Here is a 25340-nt window from a genome sequence, read left to right as displayed (position 1 = left end):
CCAAAAAGCATATTTCTTAATACACCACTAAGCAAGCAAGAAAATTATATTACCTAAATGTGCCAGCCTTGTTGATGCTTTCGGCTGCTGCGGCCTCCCGCGTCATCCACAAACGAGCAATGTACTCTCCTCCCGTCGTCTCCTCTTTCTCCTTCAACAATTGTCCAATAAGTATTTGTAACCCTGTTAAGAAAGTGTCTGCCCCTGCAATTATAGCAAGTACATTAATGTAGTTTTTTCTCATTGCATTAATCATAGACAATCTCAGATATCAACACAAATGTATACTTCTGGCTATCGTACAAGTGTACAATTTAAATGGAAACATGTAGACTATGAAAAGTTAAAAAGGCAGTTGTTCTGTGACAATGTTCAGTAGTTTTACTTGATCAGAATATATTTTGATATCTCACCTGAAATCATGTTTGTATGACAAATATAAAATAACATGTGTACACTAATTTAAACAAGTATGATTATACAATTGTTTTAAGTTTGTGCATGTGTATGTATACCCTGTTCTGATTTATTGTCATGTCTTAAACATTTCAATACGATATCAACTCTCTCTGTTTCTCTTTGTGTATAGCCCTCCTTGTCTTTGACCATCGCAAGGGCCGACTGAACACACTGCATGATCAGCCCATCAAGCTGAAACATTTTAGAGGAATCATTACATTCGACACAAGAGCATGGTAACTGAAGGCCAGGGCTCATCAATTCCTCTTAGTTGTTTAAGAGCAGAACCAGAAAAATATTTTACTCAGAGTGATTAAAATCGAAACACATATGCAAAGTGGCATTAAACACATATGTACCATGATTTAAATCTATGATTATCTTAAGCGGTTTCTAATATTACTTTTTTGCAGGACGTCAATGCCTAAAGGACTGTCTTTAAGGCGATAACATGAACTCTACGTTTTCTTTCCATGAATTTATCAGTTCAAAATTATAAGTCGTAATTAAAAGGGACCAAAATATACATATGAAGTATAAAGTAACCTTTAAAACTGGTTGTCTTTGATGTTCAGCCAGGTCTTTTTGCACATCCGGAATTTGTTTGTTGAATTCCGCATCTATGTCCATCACATCCACTCCTTCATTTGCCCCATCACCAATACGCGTATCTAGATTATTCTGTTGAGTGCCAGTTGTCCCATTTTCAATCCAATCCATTTCTTCTCCTTGTTCCCTATAATATAAAACACAACGAATGTCCTTGCTAAATGAAATATTTCGAAGTTAAGAGATTGAACCAATATTTCTATCAAAAGCTACAGAAACAAGCTCAGTAGCCAAAAGTTATAAACATAAACCCCGTTTAATAGCACAGGGTAAACGCCAAAGACATTGAACACACAGTAAGTATAGAACACAAAAACAAAAATACCTAAAAAGCACACCCCAAGAACTTCAATGATTATGGACCCCTACTCTATTGCAGACAAATGAATACAATTCAAACTGACTTATCAAGCGAACCGTTAATAGAACAGCAATAGCCACCGTCGTAATATTACGGCATGTTACAGCTTTTTCTTTTATCTGTCCGTCCTGACATTTGGCAAGAAAACCAACTTGTAAATAAATGTCATGTACATGTGTATGTAACAGAATGGACTAGTAGCTATGGCATTTTAAGTAAAGTAAAGGAAGGTATATTGAGTATCAATCTTTATGATAAACGTGATGATTATAATTTTAAAATATTTAATTACCCTTCCTTAGATGGAGATTTTCCTAGTTCACCATCATATGGTGTTTTTATTGCACAGTTGATAAGATTTGCTAAAATATGTACAGATATAAAAAATTCAGCTCTCGCAGTAACTTATGACGGAAAAACTTCTAAAACAGGGTTTCCGATATTATAGATTAAGGAAAACTTTCTCGAAATTTGTTAATGGTCATTATTATCTCATATCAAAGTAAAATATAGGTCTTAAATCGCTGATTGCTAATAGTATTGCTCATCCCGATTTTTATGGTGATGTTTTAAAGAAAATTCGTAAAATTAAAATGTTTCCAGCAGGTAGATGGGCAGATAGACTCAATGAATTACTTGGATATAAAGGCAATATTTTGAAGAGCACTTGCCTTCTAGTTTTTGAAGATGAATTCCTGAAACAAAATATAGGGTTGAATATAGCATCCTTACATAACTAAGCTTTGAGTCCTTTGATTTTATGAAGATTTTGCAAATTCATGTTATCTTTAAAACCTTTTTTGGCTGAAACTTTTTTGGCTGACTCGGAGTGTTTTGGCATGTGACTTCATTTTCTTTAAATATTTTACATTTTCAAATAATTTGAAAGGAAAGATTAGCTAATACATGTCGCTTTTAATTTTAATAATGTTTTCTTTATTTGTTCCCAGTTTTAGTACAATGATGCTTTTTATTATGAAACTCTATGATCACATAGTTTTTAACCTTTTATTTTATTATGCAGACTGTGTGTGATGTTCATAGTTTCAAACAATTACTGCATCGTATCTTTGACAAGTTTTTGCATTAGGTGCTCTGAATTGTATTCCTCCGTCTGCAGATAAGAGTTGGGATCTCTAATCATAGAAGTACTTGGGGTTTACCTATAGGTTTATTTGTTAAGTTTCCTCAAGTTAATGCATACTTTGATAAGATTTACCTTTTGCATTTGATCTTTATTTAGGATTGTTGGGATAAGAGTGAGGTTTGTGCACATAAACTGGTTTAACCCCCCAGTAAATTTACATTTTACTGACCGTTCCAAGGCAATCCTTGATAAACATACCCAGATTTTTTATATATAGTATGTATGCACTGTGCTGTTTGTGGAGTTTTGTGCTGTTCTTCCATGTTTCTTGTTTGTTCTATGTCTTTGACGTTTACCCAGTGCCATTAAACCGGGTTTATGTTAAAACTTTTTGCTACTGAGCTAGTTTCTGTAGCTTTTCGCATAAATATTCTAACCAATGACCCATAACTTCGTAGGCAAACACTCTAACACATGTTCAACTGCAAATCTGAGTTAAATCTGTGTATGCAAGTAAATAATCTTCAAATGAAGTGAATGAATATTGTTTCATTGCGAATCAATAACAATCAAGCAGAACAAAGCGGCCATTATTTTATCCACAAAATAAACATACTCATCTATGTCACTAGGTGGACTATGTTTCCTGACCACGCTGTGAAAGATGCCACTGACAGTTTTACCCTGCAGGTCTTGGATATCCGGCATCTGGGTACTCTCCGGGCATAAATCATCTATGTGGACTGAATGCCAACGGCCGCACTGCAGTGTAGATTTTAAACAAGTTAATATTTATTTGAATAAATCAAAGATTTTTTTGAATCAATAAAAAAAATAGTTTTTATGCTTTAATAAATACATTGCCTGCAATTTATGTGTCAGAAATCAGTTCTAATTTGAAAATACAAATAATTCTTTTATTATAGATATGCGTTGCCATGAATTAGTCCTGGAAAATTCTTCCCAACCCTTTTAAAATACTTTACGTGCAACAATGTGCCATTTCAGAATACTTTTTTAATAGATAATAATAAGCATTATAAGTGAGGTGTTTTAGAGCACAGTCAAAATAAGATATGAGATTTAAAAATCGCAAAACAAGAAATAAACAGCAACGTTTCTCGGGGGTTATTTGACATTGACTTCAAATAATTGCGCACCATGGCGGTAATGTCGGTAAATATACATGCACGCATTATTTAGTGAAATGTATACAAAAAGCATTTAGAACATCAATTTGTCCTTATAGTTTTAGATATGCAAGAATATTTTTTCTTACACGCATAAAGATACTGAACATCTAGTGCAAACTATCAGCTACAGAAGATTTGCACAACTTTACCTGAAATCCGGTGAAGCATCCACCCGCCTTTCGAGGTAACTGTAGAATGAAGATGACGTGCACTGGAGCTCGTAAAAGTTCTCTTGCCTTTTCGTATTCTGCCATAACAATGTAACGGGCACAAGCGATCAGGTTTGAATGAACATCACCGGAATCACATTGAACCAACATTAAGCTTTCACCAGTTCCGGCTGTCTGCAAGTGTTGCCTGAAATGAGCACGATAAAATGCAACGTACATTCCTTACATGCTTCAATGAATTAATGAGCAAAAAACTCACTGTAACATTTAGATTTATTTAATGTGATATTCATTGTTATTCAATAAAAATTAGTTTTGTAAAAAACACCAACTTCATCGTTTTAATCATTTTTATGTACTTACTGAACTCTGTTTGTAAACTGTTGCTCTGTATCAAAGGAGGAAAGAGTCTCCAAAAGGATTACTCTGTTAACATCTATGCCAAGTTCTAAGCTGATATCTTGCTTATGAACTGACGCAAGTAGCTTGTTGTGTGTTGTCACCTTGGTAAAAAAAATATCTAGTATTCATTAAATACATGTTGCCTTAAAAAATATATATTTACAGCAGGAGAATTGTTTGCAGAAAAACATTTGTCGCGGTGCACAACTCATCACAATTTACGGAAGTTTTATGTACCTACACATTTGCGTATTTTCCAGGGTAACATTAAAGTTTAGGTGAATGTCTGAAACAAATTATAATTTACATAGTGACCTAGTTTTTGACTTCATGTGTCAAACTAGTCATTGATTTTATTAAGGAAAACATTCTGATTAAGTTTCATAAATATATCACCAGGCATATTTTCTAAGATTTGACCTAGTTACCTAGTTGATATCAAATTACCTAGTTTCATCAATGATATTCTGATAAAGTTTCATGAGTATTGGACAAAATATAATGTCTCTAGTGTGTTCAAAACATTTTCTTAACATTTGACATAGTGACCTAGTTTTTACCCCCCATGTGATTTGCATTTACAAGCGGTAGATTTCATGATTCTGTCTAAGACTGAATATCATCTGACCAATCCGTAGCATGATATGGTTCCAGACAGAAGAAAAATGTGAAGGACAGACTGAAGGACAAGGCAAAAATAATATCCCAATTCTGAAACCTTCTAATCGGTTGGGGTAAACAAACTACTCTGATTAAGTTGAAGAGCCATCATACCTGAGCAAATATCTGTTCAACTTTCTCTTGCTTCAGCTTCATTTGTAGGTATGAAATCAGGCTCCCATGTGCTTGTTGTTCATGGTAGTACGTCTGAAACCTCTGATGTTGACGTTCGTCTAATTTGTTACTTCGGACTACACTCTCCGGAGTTGCACACCAAAGTAGCAGCAGTTTGCCGGCTTCTAAAAGCTTTAACAACGAGAACGAAATTTAACATATAATTATATAATAATGTTATCGATTATAAATATGTATTACACAAATGTTTTATTGTTAGCCAATTGACCGAAAGTAAGTTCATCGTACTACTATCATTACTCTCACTTTCCTTTCTTTTTAACGAATTATAATTAGACTAATTAGACCAAATCTATTATTGAGTTTTGAAAAATAAAAACCGAACCATTGATGCATGTATAGATATTTAGAAGAAAAACTACAGAAACAAGCTAAATAGTCAAAAGTTTAAAAATAAACTTTACAGACACTTACAATTATCGTTTGTGCCTTAATTCTTTTAAAAAGCAATGTTAATGTCTTTGATAACTTGAAAACGGAAAGAAATTGAACCAAAATTGTATCAAACGTCCAGTAACAAAAATTCTTAAGAATACAATCGATTGTTGAACAAGACTTAACTGACGTCTTACTGACCTCGTTTCCTTCTTTATTTGGGTATTTTTGTGAAACATCCAGTATAATAGCTGAACATGTATCCTTGTGGAAACCAATGAAAACGTCTTCTACTTTCATTACACGGTTGGAGCTTCTGAAAATAACACAATACCAGGCGTGTCCGTAAAGTTGTTGAAATATATTAATGTTAACGTAATAATACAACAAACGAAATCATTATAATATATAACATAATCATATGGATTAGTTGTGGCAGATTTCATGTTTTTGATATACTTTGAAATGAAGTCCAAAACTAATTTAGCATTTGAATAGTGCAATTGGTAAAATTTCTTAATTGAATTTTTAGCACTTTATGAAAGGAGTTCATCTAAGCGAAATAACCATGAAAATTAATGGTCGGTGGTTACTCAAAACATTTGACCCCAGAACACAACTTGAACATGTTTTCTTCATTTGCATGATATGATCAACCTTAATAGACACACTCTAGACACTCCTACATCCCTAATATCTTACATCTATAGAACTTGTCATTTTTAAGGAGGACTATTTGTAAATATTTTCCTTATAGAAGTCAATGTATATCAAGTGACCACAAGGGCGAGGCCAAGTTTGACCCCTGAGGCAAACACTAAATGATCTTGACCCACTGGACAATGCATGATATATGTATAAGCTCTGGGCCTTGTAATTTCGAAGTGCTTTCACATTCATGGGAACAAATCCTGAATTGAAAACATGATTTTTGGAAATTGTGCAACCTAAGGATCATTCATGGAAAGTTTGACCGAGGTATAAAAGGAAATATCATTTGTATCAATTTTTGACGGCAAACGGATGACCTCGAGCGGGTAACCCATCTACCACATTTGCACATCCTTGAGCACTTTGTGCTCAAATATGCTTATAAAAAAAATAAGTGTCCGATTAAACAGAGTGATGAATGTACATTGAGACCTGCCTGTATGTATTGGAATAAGACCTGCCTTTATGTATTGGAATAAAGTCATGAGACTGTTTATCTTTCGAAGTTTGATACATCTTTGTGTGATTTTATTAACTTTTCCTCTAACTTTACGGACATACCTCATACTAAATAAATGAAACTACCGTATACTTGAAAGTTTGTTCCTTATTAAATTACGCCAAAGGCCGAACTATGTTTGCACACATTAACCTTTTGTCATGTTTACCTTACAAATTCAGTAAAAAAAACCAGAAGACTACAATGAAGGTTTACCTTCGATTGAAACTGTTGCCATCATTCTGACTGGCGAAGTCGTTGGCCCATTCTTCCAGCTCTAAAACAAGCCGCTGCTGTATGTCATTCAGAATGGTGTTCACGGTAAGGAAATGCTTTTCAAGGCGGTTTATTAACGGGATCGGGAATTTTTTGTACACCGTCTGTTTTTCAGCAACCACGATCAGCCTGAAAACAAATTAACTTTAAGCGTCTTCCTCTATTATTTAAACCAATTTTGTTAGCAGAAGTAATCTGTCAAAGTTGTCATTTTTTTTGTAATGTCTGACTTGTAGCCAACAGCGTGATGAGAATGGTCACTTTAATAATTTATGTTAAAGAACAAAAAAGTTGTTTAAAAAAAATCATTATTAACATGACAAGACCCAAATATTGATCCACAATAAAGAATGTTACCTGAAGTTTCTATGAACAGGACACTTCACTCTGTGTGTCCCGAGTCCAAGGTCAACGTATCTCTCACCGCCAAAGTAGACATAGTACTGGTTGAGGGCATCATACAAACTCTCATATAGGTTGTCAAGGTTGAGCAGAACAACGGTGTTCCCCGTTTCCATACAAACCTTGATCTTGTTGATGTTTCTACACACCTAAAATATTAATCAAGAAAATGTTAAACTAGACAATAAAATACAAATAGCAAATCTATAAACAAAAGTCATTTTAATTGTCAACACCAAAACAGTTGACCAATAATGAGATATATAATTGAAAATCTTTTAAAATCTCTCAAACATATCAGTGACAACTTTTCAACAGGTTTCAAATATGATATACCAAAATAATACAACAAGACGACAAACGCCAACCCAAGTTGTTTGAGTTCTCTCATATGCACTAGGGTCATTACTCAAAAAAAAATTAAAGCCAAAGTATGAAACTTGCTGAGCGAGTGCTTATTTTTTTCTGGCAACATGTATACTGATAATAATCTTGAATAATTATATACCCATATGCCTAAAGCCTCAGGATTAAACAAGAGATGTTTGTCAAACATTTTGCCCCCCCCCCCCTTTGCATGGACCGAAATGACAGCTGATTTTTCACTTACATTAGATGCCGTTGAGGCAGTTTTAAGATTATGACCATTCAAAGTGTGAGGAGAGAGTGTGTTATGACCAAGACCTTTGACTCTATGACCTCAAAATACAAAGGAGTCATCAGCTGGTCACCAAAAATCTAAATGTCAAGTTTGAGGGCCATGGGTGCAGGCATTGACAAGTTATCACACAGACAAGCTTTTTTAGCTCAAGGTCACTGTGACCCAATGACCCCTAAAATCAAAAGGGGTCATATACAGGGAAGACACAACTCCAAGTCAATATTTAGGGTCATGGGTGCAGGCATTGTCGAGTTATCACTCGAAACATTTTCGCATTCAAGGTCACTGTGAACTTGACATTTGACCCAATGACTCCTAAAATCAATACGGGTCATCTCCTGGTAAGGCCCAACTTCCATGTCAAGTTTGATGATCATAGATTCAGGCATTGTTGAGATATCAACGGGAGAAGATGTTAACTTTTTGCTTCAAAGGTTACTGTGACCTTGACCTTGGCCCGATGACCCCCAAAGTCAAGAGGGGTCATCTACTGGTCAGGCCCAACCCTCATGTCAAGTTTGATGACCATAGGTCCAGGAATTGTCGAGTTTGCTTTCAAAGTCACTGTGACCTTGACCTTTGACCCCTTAAAATCAATACGGGCCATCTACTGGTCAGGCCCAACCTACAAGTCAAGTTTGAGGGCCATAGGTGCAGGCGCTGTCGAGTTATCACTCGCACATCCTTTTATCATTCAAGGTTACTGTGACCTTGACCTTTGGCCCAATGACCCCTTAAAACAAAAGGGGTTATCTACTGGTCAGGCCCAACCTCCAAGTCAAGTTTGAGGGCCATGGGTGCAGGCATTGTCCAGTTATCACACGGACAACCTATTACCATTCAAGGTCACTGTGACCTTGACCTTTGGCCTGTAACCCCCCAAAACAATAGGGGTCATCTTCTGGTCTGGCCCAACTTCCTAGTCCAGTTTGAGGGCCATGGGTTCAGGCATTGTTGAGTTATCACTCGGACAACCTTTTTACCATTCAATATCACTGTGACCTTGACCTTTGGCCCGATTACCCCCAAAAACAATAGGAGTCATCGACTAGTCAGGCCCAACTTCCTAGTCCAGTTTGAGGGCCATGGGTACAGGCATTGAAGAGTTTTCACTCGGACCCTTTTTTACCATTCATGGTCATTGTGACTTTGACCTTCGGCCTGATGACCCCCAAAACAATAGGGGTCATCTACTGGTCAGGCCCAGCCTCAATGTCAAGTTTGATGACCACAGGTGTAGGTATTGTTGAGTTATCATTCGGACAAGCTTTAAAAATATTTTACCATTAAAGGTCACTGTGACCTTGACCTTTGACGCGATGAACCCTAAAATCAATAGGGGTCATCTACTGGTCAGGCCCAACCTTCATGTCAAGTTTGATGTCCATACTTCCAGGATTTGTTGAGTTATCACTCAGACAAGCTTTGGTCTAGCGACGGACCGACCGACCGACCGACCGACATACCGACCGACATGTGCAAAGCAATATACCCCTCTTCTTCGAAGGGGGCATAATAACTAGAGAAAAAGGTGAGTATATAACCATGATAGAGTCTCATGTCTGATAAATTTTCGAGGTCCACGCGATGTTTTAGTAAAAAGATATGTGTGCAAAATACCAAGGAAATTCCGAACTGGATCATTAACTCACTACACGCTGATGAGGTAGATAAGTGGGCGGAACATAATGCTTTGCAAACAATACCTGATGAGATGCCGGATAAATAACTAGAGCAATACTGAACATTTTCAAATTGAATTTCACATAAACAAATAAAGCTCCTATTTCTAAAATAAATGTGATGCAAGTATTTTCAAATGAAAAGATGTTGTTAAGTGAAAAATCGCAGATTTGTACTCGCTTATGTATTTTGTAAAATTGCACTTTTTGTGTATGACGAAATAAAGTGTGGCAAATCATAAGGATTGTTAAAACTAAAATACCAAAAGCTGGAAACCTTCAGCAATGTTGATATTTGCTCAAGTATCGTTTTTTAATACTACATTTTTCATACAAGAGTAAGCAGCTTTGTTGTAGTGTTATTGGTTAATTGGCATTATCACGTGATTTTATCAATGTATGGTTAAGATGTCAAAATATCTGAAGATGTTATAAAAGTCCTGGCCATCTAGAGAGTCAGGTGTTGATAAACTAGGATTATTTTTTCTTGACTTTACCGACGTGGGTTCGCATTCCACTAAAACCAACATACTTATTTATACTACAACTGTTATGTTTCTGCAATGTCAATATCATAGAGTAAAATAATGATAAAATGAGTGTATTCAGATGCATAACTGGGAAAACTATTTAAACCCAAAATATGTATAAAGCTACATATAATTTTAAGAATTCAGAAAGTCACGTGATATGTAATTTTTGTAATGACTTTGTGCGCGCTTAATTTATTTTATACATAAGAAACTTTCGGTTTTGATGCATTTTGTAATTGCGATAAATGCATTTTTGGGGGGTTACAAATGTAAAGAAAAAAAGGTTGAACGAAGTCATTTGGATATACATTCAAAAAGTTAAGCTTACATCACTTAAACATATGGGACTTTAAATAACTACAATCCCAATACCTGTGTATATTCTTGATCACTCCTGAAACTGCTCCCAAAGATTGTGATTGGTCGTATCTCATTGCCCTTAGTTTGGAGGAGCTGCTGGATGATAGACAGCGCTCCAAAGTTTTCGGTCAGCAGAAGCATGTATCGACTTTCACTGCAAAGTGAATAGAATAGCAGTTACATAAGTAAATTTGGCATTAAGTGTGTCCAGCGGAATGCTCAGATCCTCAAGCAATTTAACACCAGCATGACAATCTACCGACTGCGCTAGCTTCGGGTTGCTCCTATCCAATAAACACTACATGTGCCTTTACTATTTAAACCAAAATGAACATAAAGAGTCAATCACCTTTTTGTTTTGTGCGTGTCGAATAAACAGGCCCGAATAAGACCATCAGGTGAACAGTCGGGGTCTCTTGTTCTGCGTCTCTTTAAAGATAATGTAAAGGTCATATGTAGAAAAGTGCTTATAAATTAGTTCATGGTTTTAAGCATAACAGGTTCAAGTCTCTTAATTTATTTAGACAAATGACTTGCTTATACTTGATTTTACATAACAAAAATGAAGTCTATCATGATAATCTATAGGATGACTTTTTGAAATAGTCCCCAAACTCTTAAAACAAAATGAGAAAAAAAAAAAAAAATTCTACCAAACGGAAAATAGTGAGGTAAGCTTAAACCTGTTATAGGTACGTTAGATTGTTCAAGAACTTGAGGCAAGAAAAATGCAAGTAAATGCCAAACTCGCCAATTTATGTCAGCGAGTGATAATTCATTAATCACAATTGTCTTCTGGTTATTGACACGAGTAACGCGATTACATAAGTCAACTTAAAAATGGAAATATACCCCCGTCGTGCATGTAAGCACGCGTGTCAAATTCTTTCTGAAGAGTTCCTCTGGTTTTACTTGTTCCAATCCACCGAAATTGCGTCGTATAGCATGCAGCATTTCATACCATGTTGGTGGCTGGTGAGAATTCTCTACAAAGCTGTACACCATTTTTACCAAGCTGAAATTGTTAATTAAATCCCTTAACAAGTGAAATTATATGTACCCATTTTCTTACATGCTTTCGGGTGAAATATGTGGTATTTTCACTGCTGAATTTGGGATCCCATATTGCTCAATAAAAGCAAAGTAGACTTCAATACCTGGTATGCCTGGTTCAAGTTTGTGTAAAGAAAGTTGCCCAAAAGAAGTCATAACCATATGTGCTCATGCGACACCAATTAATAGGACATTTTTCTTAAATATTTACATAAAAAGAAACATTTTTGTTGAGTTTTTGTGAATATAAATATCTTAATTCACTAGTGATGACAGAAAAAATGTTTTCATTCTTAACTCAATCAGAAACAGACTGGCAGAGACATAAGATTTGTATTTAGTGTTAAAGTATTTACCTATAGAAGTCCCTTAATCCAAAAAACTCTCTCATTTCCTGTGTTGCCTGTGCAAACACTTCAAGGTAAGATATCGACAAAGGTTCTATCAAAGGCTCCATCAAGTGTCCTAAGTCTTCAGAACTCCCGCAGATACCACTGGAGTTGCAGAAACAAAACACTTTTCAACAAAGACTCAAGCAGAAGGAAAATATAAATATGGTGCTTATAAATAAATAGCAATTGTCATAATTATATGTGAAGATGATATCATTACACAAAATGTTACACATAATGTTATTTATAAAACGGTCAACTTTCAAATACTTGATAAAATACAAAAGAACAAAACTGGTTGTAAAATAAATATAAGAAACAAAACTATTTAAGAAATATTAGAGTACCGAGCACTGTTCTGGAGTTCCTCCAGGTCTGGGACCTCTCGCTGGACGAGAATTCCACGGTTCATTTTGGCTGGATCTAATGCCCAGTTAGATATCCCAATGAAGGCAACCTTGCGACAACAAAATACATTTATTGTATGGCTTGTCAGTCAACAGCCCTAACATGTTTTCCTAGGTTTGGGAAACACCAGACGTGAACGTTGCCTGAGGACACAAACTTTTCAGCAAGTGTTTCATAATATTATGCCTCACATAAATTTGTCCCTTCTTTATATATATAATCTCGATCAGTCCTTATATCACTGTATTTTGATGAAAATCCAGTTTTATGACGTCAGCGGTCCATATTATAATTTTGGCCGGTCCGGACCTCGCCAAAAAATGTAATATGGACCACTGACATCATAGATTGGTTAGTGCGGCTTGCTATTTTCACAATGGCGAAAATTTGTCGCTAGTAAACATTATCAGGTTTGTTAAATAAAACACATTTAAATCGCTTTAAAAATGTTGTCTTGTAATGAAAAGTGTCTGGTATAATATAACATAAAGATATTTACAATTGTGTTTACTCATCAAAGCTATGTTGGGCCACAGTGACAATTGTTTGTCATAATTCCAATATGCGATTTTTGGAATACAAACATTATTATTACAAAATAATATAATCATTGATTTGAATTGACAAATATTTAAAACTTTCCATCATAAAGGGTTTGTCATAGGTGCATCATTTTCTTTCTTTTCATTCACTGCATTCATAGTGTGAATCATTAAACTTTGCTAAATGTTTGAGTTCAATAAGGGTTCCGTTGTATTATGAAATGATACGCTATTTGGAAAATTGATTAATTAAACATCGTGTCAGGTACAATCAGGTACTTTTGTTAAGACGTCGTATTGGTAAAGTGAAATTTAGTATACTAAATGTGCAACCCATCGTCCTACTTGTAAACATGTATCCTACAATAATAATTATATATAATTCATCATAAAAGTTCAGTTTTGCTTCCTGAAATAATCCTTTAACTATAAAACACTCAAAACACAATTAATGCAAACATATGTCCAAAGGCCTAAAGTCGCGCAATGCGGCTCAGATAGTAAAGGAGTTATTCCAATGAAAATTCAAATGCTCAAAGGTTGATCCAGCATATAAGAGGGATGCTGAATTTTACAACCAACCTTCATAAATGGTTCTGGATCCTCATCTCCCTGGCAACCGTCTTCAAGAAGTGGGTGGAGTGTCTAAAAACAAGACGGCAACATTTATGGTGTTATTCTTCCATTGAGTTTATAAAGGTCCCAATTGAGTGACTTTTTTTACCCATCTAGCAGAAGTGACGTGTCATCCACAAATTGAGATTATTATACTTTCAAGATATGTTCAATCCAACAATCCGCTCATTTCTCCATAGATGCCGCTTAATCTACCATCTTAAATCCATACTCAGGGTATATTTTTATCAAGCTTATACGTTATTTTTCAAAATCCGACAAAAATATAACACTTTTTAATGTTTTGTAATATCATATCATGTGGATTTGATAAATTTGTATATATGTTAGTAAATAAAGGTCAAAGAAGAGTTTTTAATACTTTAATTTTTCCTTTAGGAGTGAGATTCCATTTTTTTCCAGGTTTGTGATATTTGTTTTGCTTTTTTTTTTAAAGAATCATAGAAGTTGAACATGTTCCTCATTTTCATTTTGTTTAATTGCCCTTGTACATGTACTATTTTTGTAACACCCTTACCAAAAAACAATTTCTTTAAGTTATAAGCCTAAAGAAATGGAGATGGAATATTACATACCAAAATCACAGTTAAGTAACTTTTCTGACCAATCTTGCAGAATCGACGTGTCTTCAGCAAACTGAGAAAAATTATTTTCAGTTTCTTCGATCTTAATTCCAATTATATTTCTATTTGGTCAGATTTTTGACGAAATTATTTCTGCACCAAGGAATTCCTTTAAGAATGCATAAAATAATAACATGACTCTGAGTGGTAGAAAGTTGTCTAATACTGAACAAAACGTTAAGCAATCTAAACAGTAAAATTGCTGAGTTGTTTCCAAAACACTTTGTGGTGGTCCTATTGCTTCCCTAAATATATGCACATGCTTTCCTTGGTTGTCCAAGGGGCACAACTCAGCCCTTGAACGATTCAGGAGCTATGGACAAAAAGGTTTTGCCACAATTCAGAACCGCTGAGGCAATCTATTTTTAAATAGCATGTACCTTCAATGGCATTCTTGGGCTATCCTCAGCAAGCCCAACCTCATCCAAAACAACAGCTGACACAAATGTCTGCAGATCTTTATCCTTCTGGAACTGCGCGCATTGTCGAAACGTTCCAACAATGCCATCTGGGGTCGACAGAGGGCTACATTGGAACGATACCATCTGAACCTGCAATAGAAAATTGAATTATCACGCCCTAATTAAGTTAGTTTTGTATGCATATTACCAACACATAAGCACTTTCTTGCATTACATTAATATGTTGAAACTTTTCTGTTTGAGATGTAATTAAGTTTAATTACTGATATTAACTTAAAATGGTAAACCACCTGCTTGAGCAATTTGAACAAATCATGTTTAGCGCTGTTCCCTTGCATGGCATCTGAGACTATCGTCTTTGCCAATGACTTTGAACTTCCAGGTTTCCCGACAAGAAACAGAGGTATTCTGAGCTCGATACAAACAACCATCATGAAGACATTCTCCTTCAGAGCAGTATTTCGTGCAATGTTGTCCTCCAAAGACACATTGTCCAAAAAAATCTCCTGGCATCTATAAAGTGAAACACTCAATTACAGTTAAAAGTACAACAAATCACGCTATAATCTCAAACTTATTCCAAAGAATTTGGTACTCCAACGAAGCCAATGTCTTCAATATTCGTTTTGCTTCTTTCTTAAAGTTTGTATTATGGCAGTATGGTCTGAAAATTAATTCAATGTAGATACTACCGTTCAATTTCGTCCAATATCTGAGCTTCTCCACCCTGTAGGTTGCACGGCTGGCGGAAATGCCCTGCAACAGCCTGTCTGTACTGTTGTCTCGTTTTCAAGCAGGCATGGTAACACACACCAAGGGCCAGGATGAGAGCTCTCGTGATATTATTAAGTCCCTAAAATGTATGGTATGTTAAGCTTTGTTGATAATGTAATATGTAGGCAAAATACATACTTATACATTTTTCAAATTAGAGGTTTAAGATTAACACTACTCCTAAAAACCTTCCAATATTCCATCAAACAATGATTGGCTAAATCTCTTCTCAATTTGTTCAAAATTCAATGATTAGTAGCCAAATTACCTGCACTATATATATCTTCTCATTTTCTTCCTCCTCATCACTGTCATCCTGTTGGCGTTCTTCAACCCCGACCACCTTCCTGTCCATTTCCCCGAACAGCCAGCCCCTATCCTTACCCTGATCATAGAACCACGCCATCACTGTCAATACTCTCTCTACGTCCCGCAGTGACACAAAACTGCACTCATCCTACAGAAGAGGGAATGTTAAAATGTACATTGGTAGAGGTCAACTGATAATAATTGTTAAGCAAAACATCAATATAAATTAATAGGCCATTGTGTATGTCAATCATATATCCGTGACCTATTGGTGATGCAACAAAAAGAAGTTGTGAAATGACACGTTGACATCACAATAAATCTCATGAAGTTATTACCCTTTGGGCCCTCATATAGTCTTGAGACACTGTCAAAACGCGGCTGACGACCTCGATCAAGTTTGGAATGTTTGGAAGTCTGTCATCATTTATCTGTAAGTGCAAAATTAAAGTTAATGTTAACTGGTACAACAAACAACAATGATGCCACTTATATTAAAACCAGCGCAATATCAGTCTGTTATGAAGCTAATAAATACTTTAGCAATGACAGTAGGCACGTACGTATCTCCGGACCATCTGCCTGATGTACAATTCCTCGATCTGTGTGTTGAGTTGTCCGAAGTCCCAGACAAGGGGCAGTAAACTTTGTGGGAGTGGTTGCACACGATACACCTAAAAAGTTTAAGGAAGACATTAAAAATATCGTATGATCAAATTCATTTTATCCGTAATTCTATTTCATTTATTGGAGCCTTACAAAACAGTGTGGATTGGCTTTGGAAAGTTGTATCCCTAGTTAAACAATAGGGCCATCCCAAATCCCAGTTAATGAGGACTTTGAATTTAAAGACCTGCTGTTGAAGTTTGCATAATTGACGACACTAGCAAGACTTTTAACAATGTGAACATGATATTGATCATAATTTAGCAAACAATTAATAGACAATTATGACCTGAGGATGAATACTTTAATTACTATAAATTTAACAAGAGGTCTTACCAGTCTTCTCATCGGTACGCGCCCTAGTCTGTCAGTCGTCTCATCTGCATCAACATGATATCCAAGGCCGGCTTGCTCCAACTTTCTTATCAGTTCATCGGAATGTCTGCAAAAATATTACACTTTTTCAAATATTTCTCTTTTTGTATGAACTTGTGTGAAGATTTGTTACAACAAATTAATTATTCAATAACTTTTTTCTTCTGATACAGCACATACAATATGGCAAATATGTGTATGATTTTTAACTTAAATATGAGTTTATTTTCGTCAATTCAGTTTTACTCTTAAAACTTAAATGTAGAACACTTAACTTTATATCTGTAGCACATGGCCAGTGAAACAAGAGCTATCACTGAAGGTGATTAATACCCCCGAACGCCGCCCTGATATGAAATTGCAGTCAACTATTTGGAAAGCCAACCTATAAATGACAACTTTATTTTATGGACTATCGTCATTGTAATTTGCTAAAATAGTGTTATGATTCATGCACACTGAACTTCTCCTCATAGTGCTGTACCATTGTATAAAGTTTTATAACATTCCATCCGGTAGTTTTCAAGTTATGCTCCAGACAAGAAAAAAATAACAAAGGGCAATAACTCTGTAATTTGCTGAAATAGAATTGCGGTTCCTGTACACTGCACTTCCTCTCACTATGATCTATCACTGTATGAAGTTTTATTTAATCCCATCCAATAATTTTCAAGTTATGCTCCAGACAAGAAAAAAGTAACAAAGGGCAGTAACTCTGTAATTAGCTGGAATAGAATTGCGGTTCCTGTACACTGCACTTCCTCTCATTATGATCTATCACTGTATGAAGCTTTATTAAATTCCATCCAATAGTTTTCAAGTTATGCTCGGGACAAGAAAAAAGTATTAAAGGCCATAACTCTGTAATTAGCTAAAATAGAGTTATGGTTCTTGTGCACTGCACTTCCTCTCATCGTGCTTTACCATTGTATGAAGTTTTAATAAATTCCATCCAGAAGTTTGCAAGTTAATGTCTTGAAAAAAAATTGACAGCAAAAAACAAAACAAATAAAGGGCAATAACTCAGTAATTAGCTAAAGAAAAATAATGGTTCTTGAACACTGCACTTCCTCTCATTGTGCTTTATGTTATAAGTTCCAATGAATTCCATCCAGTACTTTTCAAGTTATACTCAGGACAAAAAAAGTAACAAAGGGCAATAACTCAGTAATAAGCAAGAATAGAGTTATGGTTATTGTACACTACACTTCCTCTCATTATGCTCTACCATTGTATGAAGTTTAATCCAATTCCATCCAGTAGTTTTTAAGTTATGCTCCAGACAAGGTAAATTACAATGGACCGACCGACAAACCGACCGACCGACTGACCGACCGACCACAGGGTGACTCCAATATACCCCCTTCAAACTTCATTTGTCGGGGGTATAATTAATTAAATGGTAAACAATTGTAACCTCTTACTTTCTGTAAGGATTGCATGCAGCCACAATCTTCAAATTTTCACATAGAGTCAGACGCTTTCCTGCAATCGATTTGTCACACATGATTTCCTTGATAAGTCCGATAGCTTCCGTTGTGTTAGCCTCGTCAAAAAACAAGACTGTGTACATATGGCGGCCATATTTTTCAATATTCACTTTTGCAGCGATCTCCGCGTCGTTCACCTTTCGTTTAATATCTGCATTTGTTGTACCTCCATGCACCTATAAAACAAACAAAACTCAATTTAATCACACACAACCACAGTAAAATACAACAAACAGTAATTTGGAGAACAAAAGTAGCGAAATGTGTCTCGGTAAAATTGCAGTCTGCAAATTTATATGAAAAATACCTTCATGAGTATCATGTTCTTTACATCTACACCTGGCGGTGACTGTAGTTCACACATAAACTTGATGAGGCGTGTTTTCCCACAACCTGTTTCACCCATGATTATCACAGGGATGTCACATCTGCAATGAATAACATAGTCAGGTGATAATTTGCTTAAAATATTTAACAGCGCATCGGACCATGTATTTTTATGAATAAAATTTATCAGTTAAACGACAGTTTGGTGTTACCTGAATCTCATAAAGATTGCCATGATTTTTTTCACATTGTCCGTGGTCAGTTCGTACGTGGAATCCGGGTCATGAGGTAATTCTACGCCCATAATGCTGCACAGCTTCATGATTTTCTGGTCTCTGAAAAAAAGAATTCAAACATATTTCTTAAAGCTTTGCACATGCCACAGTATCATAACACATTCATGTGTTCAGAAGGTGTGTTAGGCCCGGTAGTAAGAGCACTTACCCTGATAGCGAGGGTCAGTGATTCGAGCCCCAGTCTAGGCCAAACAAGGGAACGTGACTGTATATGTACTCAATATCCTACCTGTGTTTCTATCAAGATCATGTTCTCCTTGTTTCCTGTCCTAGAAATTCATGGGCGAATTCCAACTTGGCATGAGAGTATGTCAAGGTTTCGGTACCTAAACAGGTGTTGTGAAGGTGTGTAAGCGACCCGGTAACTCAGTCGGAATAATGCTCACTTGTTAGCCAGGATCCCGGATTTGAACCCCAGTCTAGCTGTACATTTTATATACGAATCAGATAATTACCTCGGCAATGCATCAAAGTCTTCCCTTATTGGTGCCTGATTTCGTACCAAGGAATCGTACAGGTTCTGGCTCATGATACCCTGCTCCAGTATGCGGTTTGTTTGTTGGTCAACAAGGTTGCCAGTGTTCCGGTCGATATAGAACCCAAGGAACGTGAAAGAGAAACGGTCCGAATTGAAGAACAAATATGGATGAGGGCTGAAACATAATGATATTGGTAAAGTTATGTTTATTTTGTTCCAACTAAGATTCGTGTGCTGTACATGATAACATGAGTTCTAAAATAACAGTAGCACAAATACTTCGTTTTTCTTTGTTGGTCAAATGGCATAATTCAAGGAACCTTTAATCAAACTTGCTTATCATAATTTCATAGTCATTTAAACTGTGTGCACTAAATTTCATGTTTATATATCGAAATGAATTTTAATTTTGGCTATTTTTTTAGTGATCACATGAATATGATCAAACCTAAAAACAGACATCTTAATAATAACATTAGCCTTAAATGCTATCAATTTGTTACCTAGACTCCCAAGTTCGACGCATTTGATATAGCTCCAGCTGATCTTCATCCTCAGCTTCCATGGCACCTTGAGGAATCATCCCTGGGGATTCCTCACTCATGTTCAATGATCGTGTGGAAAAGTCCTAAGCATTCATGTTTCAAAATTGGTTATAAAAGTCACATGATCGAATACAAATGCAACATCAACACATGAGTGTAAGTGCAAGTGCAAGTAGTTTAAAGTTTATAATTGTACAATTAAGGCCATTTATTAGTAGTACATGTATCTCTCAACTTACCCGAGACATCTGAATCAGAAACCTCAAGACAAATGTTGCAAATCCAGGAAGGTCCTCAGCCGCAGCCACAGACACAAACTGGTTCTGTTCAAAGTCCACCAGCTGGGTGTTCAGGAACCAGACAAAGTGGTGCAACTCCGACCAGGAAGGGTCCCGTACGCCACAATGCCTGAACAGTAAAGTTAAAATAACTGACACAATTTAAGACAAGTTAGAGTTAGTTAGAGTTATCAATGGATGTGATTATACCCCACTACACCATATTCCTGTTATTAGAAGTATCACTGGGAGTGACGTATGCTGATTGAATGCCATATGACCGTGAGAACGCACCAATTAAAGTAATGCTTCTATTATATAGAAATATGAACACTGGGGAATAAGTCATGAAATTTTCTTTTTAGATTTTAAAAGCATTGCGTACTTTTTATTTATTGACCAATCACGAAATAATGATTCTTATGTACAGTTTCACTCACTACCCTCAACACATATAAAGTTATTGAGGAAAGTAAGACCAATAGCACAACAAGGGGAGCCACAGACTGCCATATCTCCCGCCTAATTAGAACAGTATCAACTTCGCCTAATGACAAAAAATTACAAAAAAACAATTGACAGCAAATACTGCACCCGAGCTCTGGGTCGTATGCACTGCATTCTTCTTAAATGAGACCTATAAGTAAATCAGTAAATACCACAACAAATTTTCAAGCTAAGCTCCGGACAAAAATGAAAAAATACACAAATTAACAAAGGGCAGTATGAAAATCATATTGCAGCCAGGGTTACGATTTATAAGCAGTGTACTTTCCTCAATATCGAGTTTGACGTTAAAACCTCAAAGACTTTTCAAGTTATAATCTGGACTAACATTAAGAATAGAAAAAAAAACAACAAGAATATATATATATAATTATAACTAGCCCTGCCCCAGGCTTTCATGTTTTTGTTAATGAAGAAATTTGACAAAGGGTCAATGAAATTAATTTGTAATGAGGACAATAGTTTCTGAAGAGAAGATTTTCATTTTTATTCATTCAATGAATTTCATAGTGATTTTTGTCGAAATCGCGCCAGTTGCCATGGCAAGCATGCAGAGATCAACATTAAACCATTTTTAATGAAATATTCTGTAAAAGGATCACTTAAGGAATTAAGGAATATTCATGTGAAGTTTGGATGAAATTGTCCAAATTTTTTAGGAGAACATTTTTAAAGGAAAATGTTGACGACGGACAGACAAACGCCGAACAAACAACCAATCACAATAGCCAACGCTGAGCAGTCAGATGATTTTAAAATAAACAAAGGGTAAAGACTAAGAAATAACTGCAGTCACAATTATGGTTCCCTACAACCCCTTCGTTTGTCACGGGTATAAATATTTCAAAGACCTTTCAAGTTCTTCTCCTGTCAAGAACCGGTAGAGAGAAATGAAAAAATAAATATTCACATCATCAAAGGGCAATACTCAATATATAATACACAAGTAATGTTTCTTTTGCACACAACTTTTCCCAAACACAGTTTATTTGTGTATGAAGTCAATACCTCAAAAACAAATGGAGTTATTGAGGAAAGTAGACTTGTCTTAGGACGGTCAGTTGGACAGACCTACGGGATGGATGGTATGGACTAAGTGATTCTTTATAGCCAACAACACTACGTGGTTTAGGAATAACAAAATATTAATCATAGTCCAAATATTAAATAAAATCTTCAAGATGCAATATACTTGTTCATTTATATGCTGAAAATCCCAATGTCACACGTTTTTACAAAAATACATGAAAGTTAATTGTTTTAATAAGGATTCAATTAACAGAATTGGTTCAGTAAAGATTCACAATACGATATGTTTATTGCATAAAACTATTAAACAAACATTATGAAATGTTCATAGCACATAAACAAATTAATCAATAAATGGAGAAAAGGTACACAAACACATTTTCTAGAGCTAATGGTTGAATTCATTGTTTTAACATCCTATTATAGTCAGTATGCGCATTTAGGCAAATGTATCAACAAATCTTCATGATTATATCAATTGTTTTTGCATTAATCAATATAAATAACATAATTTCGAAATCAATTCAGATCAGCCTCTCTTATCTGGAGCTAGCAAAGAAAATATACTTTGCTAGATTGTAAAGGATCTTTTGGGGGGAGGAATTGAGAAGGTATTCAAATTTTTCAATGTTGGCCAATGGCAGAAGTATGACTTAAAGAACTTGCACCTTATAGTTCCCTATATTTTGTGCATACAAAAAGAAAGTGGAACTCAGATTATACTTGATTCATGTTGCATGTGACACGAATTGTTTCATTTATATCTGTATTAAGCACACCTATCCATCTCAATCGCTAGTTTATGAGCAGAAACTCGAAATCTTGAGAGAGCAATACGAAATTTATTTTCATGGATAATATGTAAGTATATTTCTCTATTGTTAGTGTGTTAAGATAAGGCGTATGTTCTTAAAATTGTAGAATTGTTGATGCCTGCGTAACAGCTTTGATAATATGTATCTAATATTCTCATTTTATTATATTCAACGTGTAATTATAAATAGCTTCTGTTAAGCAAATATCCGAGAAAACCATGGTCATTTAAAATAGTTTTGACTTGAGAGGCACAAGTTTTATTTCTATATGTTTTATTATTTGAATCATCTGCTCCTAATACTTGATAGGTCATTTTGATTAGACTGTTATCTTTTGAAGTAACTTTCTTTTTCCAGTACTAAATAAGATTGATTTTCCATTGTGTTGACATTGATACTCCACAAGTTCACCATACAAAGAATTTAGGTTTGTCGATTTGTTTTACGCTGACTTAATAGCGCAGAAATCTTACATCAATCATTTCTATGTCAGTGACTTGATGCATACCCTGAGCAGAAATTTAGTAATGAGCCCACTAAGGCGTTAAAGTTATATTTTCTGATGAATAAGACGTTCAGTGTTGTTTAATATATGGTATAGTTTATTTCATTTTTCTGATAAATAAGACGTTCAGTGTTGTTTAATATATGGTATAGTTTATTTCATAAGGATGCATGTTGAGCGATATGTTTTTGGGACCTATTTAAGTTACAGTTCTGGAACAAATTAATTCTCAATTAATGCCTGGTTGTAAATTTTAAGTTTATGTGCGTTTATCTACCATTTTAAAAGATCATAGCCTTTGTCAAGCTACATTAATATTTAGACCCCACATATTACATACAATCAATAATTATCCACGTCTTTAAGCATTAGACTTAATGATTCAGGCGATTTTGCAAAAAGATAAATATCATCAGCATTAAACAGTAAATATATTTGTGTCATCTCTAGTGATATCACCCCTGGTAAATTTCAATCAACATTATTTATTTAGTCGTTGATAAAGAACATCGCCAATACAGAAATGGGCAATGATTTGTTCAATAAAGATTTACGTCCAAAAAGTTATCAATGATTGGTTGAATGAAGATTCAATTAACAGAATTGGTCAATAATTGGTTCAAAACAAGATTCACATATCAAAATGGTTAATGATTGGTTCAGTACAGATTCATTTAACAAAAAATAACCAATGACTGGTTCAATAAAGATTTTTTTTTTAATTTAGAAGGTTAATGCCAAAAGGTACTAGCCAACAAATACTGAATATAGAAGACTGTAACTTTGGCCTAAATCATGTATTAAACTTAAGACAAGCACTACCTACCTTAGCAGGACATCCAGGCAGTTTTTAGGATCGCCTTCCGGCTCAGATGGTCTGACAGATTCCAGTGTTTGCCGCTGATCAAGCCTTAACAGGTACTGGAATGTTCGCTGGAATACAGGACTCCGAAACTGCTGTTCATCGAATAATTGGTCAGTCGGCATAAAATCTGAAATTGCGTTCAAAATAAAATAGCTTATATATCTTTAGAAAGTGTTATTGTGAACAATACCGTCTCTTTCTAAAACCAAGACAAGCTTTAGACTCACTATAATATATTCTAAAGCAATATAACACGCTGGGTTATATTCACAGAAAAATATTTGTGTTCTTAAATATTTCTAGTGTAATATGATTACTTATCTATTCTACTACACATGGTTTGAAAGGAACCAACCATGGACAGAATTTCTGTCAGAATATATTTGCAGGCTTTCATCAGGAGAGCGACAGGTTGAATCCGGAAATAATGTGAACACCGGATGTACGAAGCGTGCCTCTTCCTAAAAACATAGTAAATCAATGTAAAAATTATTTATTTTTACACATTATCAGTTGTTTTAATATACACATTTTTAAATTTCGCATCACAATAAACCCACTCTCAATGTTTGTTACTTTCAATAACCTATTTTGTACATACATTTGCATCTGTTGCTTGAACCATAATCGGCATTGCTTCTATGAGATACAAATCATGCTCGGATCTCCGCCAGACGTATCCCGACCTGTCCACCAAACAGTTGAGTATCAGCAAGTTGAACAACAGGTAGTCCACACCTTCCTGGACCTGCAATTTAGAACGACATGTACAATGCACCAACGGATACACTTAAAAAGTATCATTATGTTGTGGTAAGGTAGACATTATAAGTATATTTATGGTTCAGAATGTTACCTTATCTAAACAGGAATTTTATTAATTTGATATTGGAATTAATGTACATAAAACATTTCTTGCATACATACAAACATTTGAACCATCAATACTTTGCACCTTTCATGTAACCTTACGCCATGCTTCGTTCATATTCTAGTGAAAATCATACAACATATTATGGCATACATATTTTTTGCCATACCTCATGGTTCATATTCAGATGGAATATTCGTGCGGACTGTTTGCGTGGGTCGGGCGTATGCTCCAAAAGTCTCTGTATGAAACTATGCAAGTTGATTACTTTTTCTTGCAGTGGTATTGACACTTTTTGCGTGTCAATTGACTTGTTTTTACGATGTATTTGCGCTTGAACTGCCTCATCTTTTCGGTGCACAAACAATGTTTTCCCAACACCAGCTCTTGTTGATTTTATTACACGTACTGTTGATCTAAAAGTATGCAAATTTTATGAATTATTTTCTTAGTCGTTATTAAAGATTTTTGCGATTGTTTGAATCATTTTCAAAATATT

The 25340-nt window shown here is 35.2% G+C and overlaps 1 protein-coding gene across 3 annotated transcripts in view; it reads right to left on the bottom strand.

The window, feature by feature from the left end:
* LOC128237326 (E3 ubiquitin-protein ligase rnf213-alpha-like) overlaps nt 1-25340 on the bottom strand; it is a 111919-nt gene that overhangs the window by 28410 nt on the left and 58169 nt on the right. For all 3 annotated transcript variants that reach the window (XM_052952742.1, XM_052952744.1, XM_052952743.1), the window contains 33 exons: nt 25011-25257; nt 24572-24718; nt 24326-24431; nt 23932-24097; nt 20211-20379; nt 19930-20054; nt 19404-19601; nt 18865-18987; nt 18633-18753; nt 18260-18501; nt 16797-16902; nt 16358-16468; nt 16133-16225; nt 15754-15942; nt 15404-15564; nt 15002-15224; nt 14670-14840; nt 13613-13675; nt 12428-12537; nt 12045-12182; nt 11488-11650; nt 10985-11064; nt 10648-10789; nt 7355-7548; nt 6938-7126; nt 5713-5827; nt 5056-5247; nt 4243-4382; nt 3859-4066; nt 3133-3278; nt 1006-1195; nt 516-651; nt 54-204 (listed from right to left, as the gene is read on the bottom strand). In XM_052952742.1, coding sequence (XP_052808702.1) covers nt 54-204; nt 516-651; nt 1006-1195; nt 3133-3278; nt 3859-4066; nt 4243-4382; nt 5056-5247; nt 5713-5827; nt 6938-7126; nt 7355-7548; nt 10648-10789; nt 10985-11064; nt 11488-11650; nt 12045-12182; nt 12428-12537; nt 13613-13675; nt 14670-14840; nt 15002-15224; nt 15404-15564; nt 15754-15942; nt 16133-16225; nt 16358-16468; nt 16797-16902; nt 18260-18501; nt 18633-18753; nt 18865-18987; nt 19404-19601; nt 19930-20054; nt 20211-20379; nt 23932-24097; nt 24326-24431; nt 24572-24718; nt 25011-25257 — 5055 coding nt within the window. The remainder of the gene's footprint in view (nt 1-53; nt 205-515; nt 652-1005; nt 1196-3132; nt 3279-3858; nt 4067-4242; nt 4383-5055; nt 5248-5712; nt 5828-6937; nt 7127-7354; nt 7549-10647; nt 10790-10984; nt 11065-11487; nt 11651-12044; nt 12183-12427; nt 12538-13612; nt 13676-14669; nt 14841-15001; nt 15225-15403; nt 15565-15753; nt 15943-16132; nt 16226-16357; nt 16469-16796; nt 16903-18259; nt 18502-18632; nt 18754-18864; nt 18988-19403; nt 19602-19929; nt 20055-20210; nt 20380-23931; nt 24098-24325; nt 24432-24571; nt 24719-25010; nt 25258-25340) is intronic.

Source organism: Mya arenaria, chromosome 6 (assembly GCF_026914265.1).
Source record: "Mya arenaria isolate MELC-2E11 chromosome 6, ASM2691426v1".
In the NCBI taxonomy this organism is placed as follows: domain Eukaryota; kingdom Metazoa; phylum Mollusca; class Bivalvia; order Myida; family Myidae; genus Mya; species Mya arenaria.
This window is presented reverse-complemented; position numbering and strand designations above follow the sequence as displayed.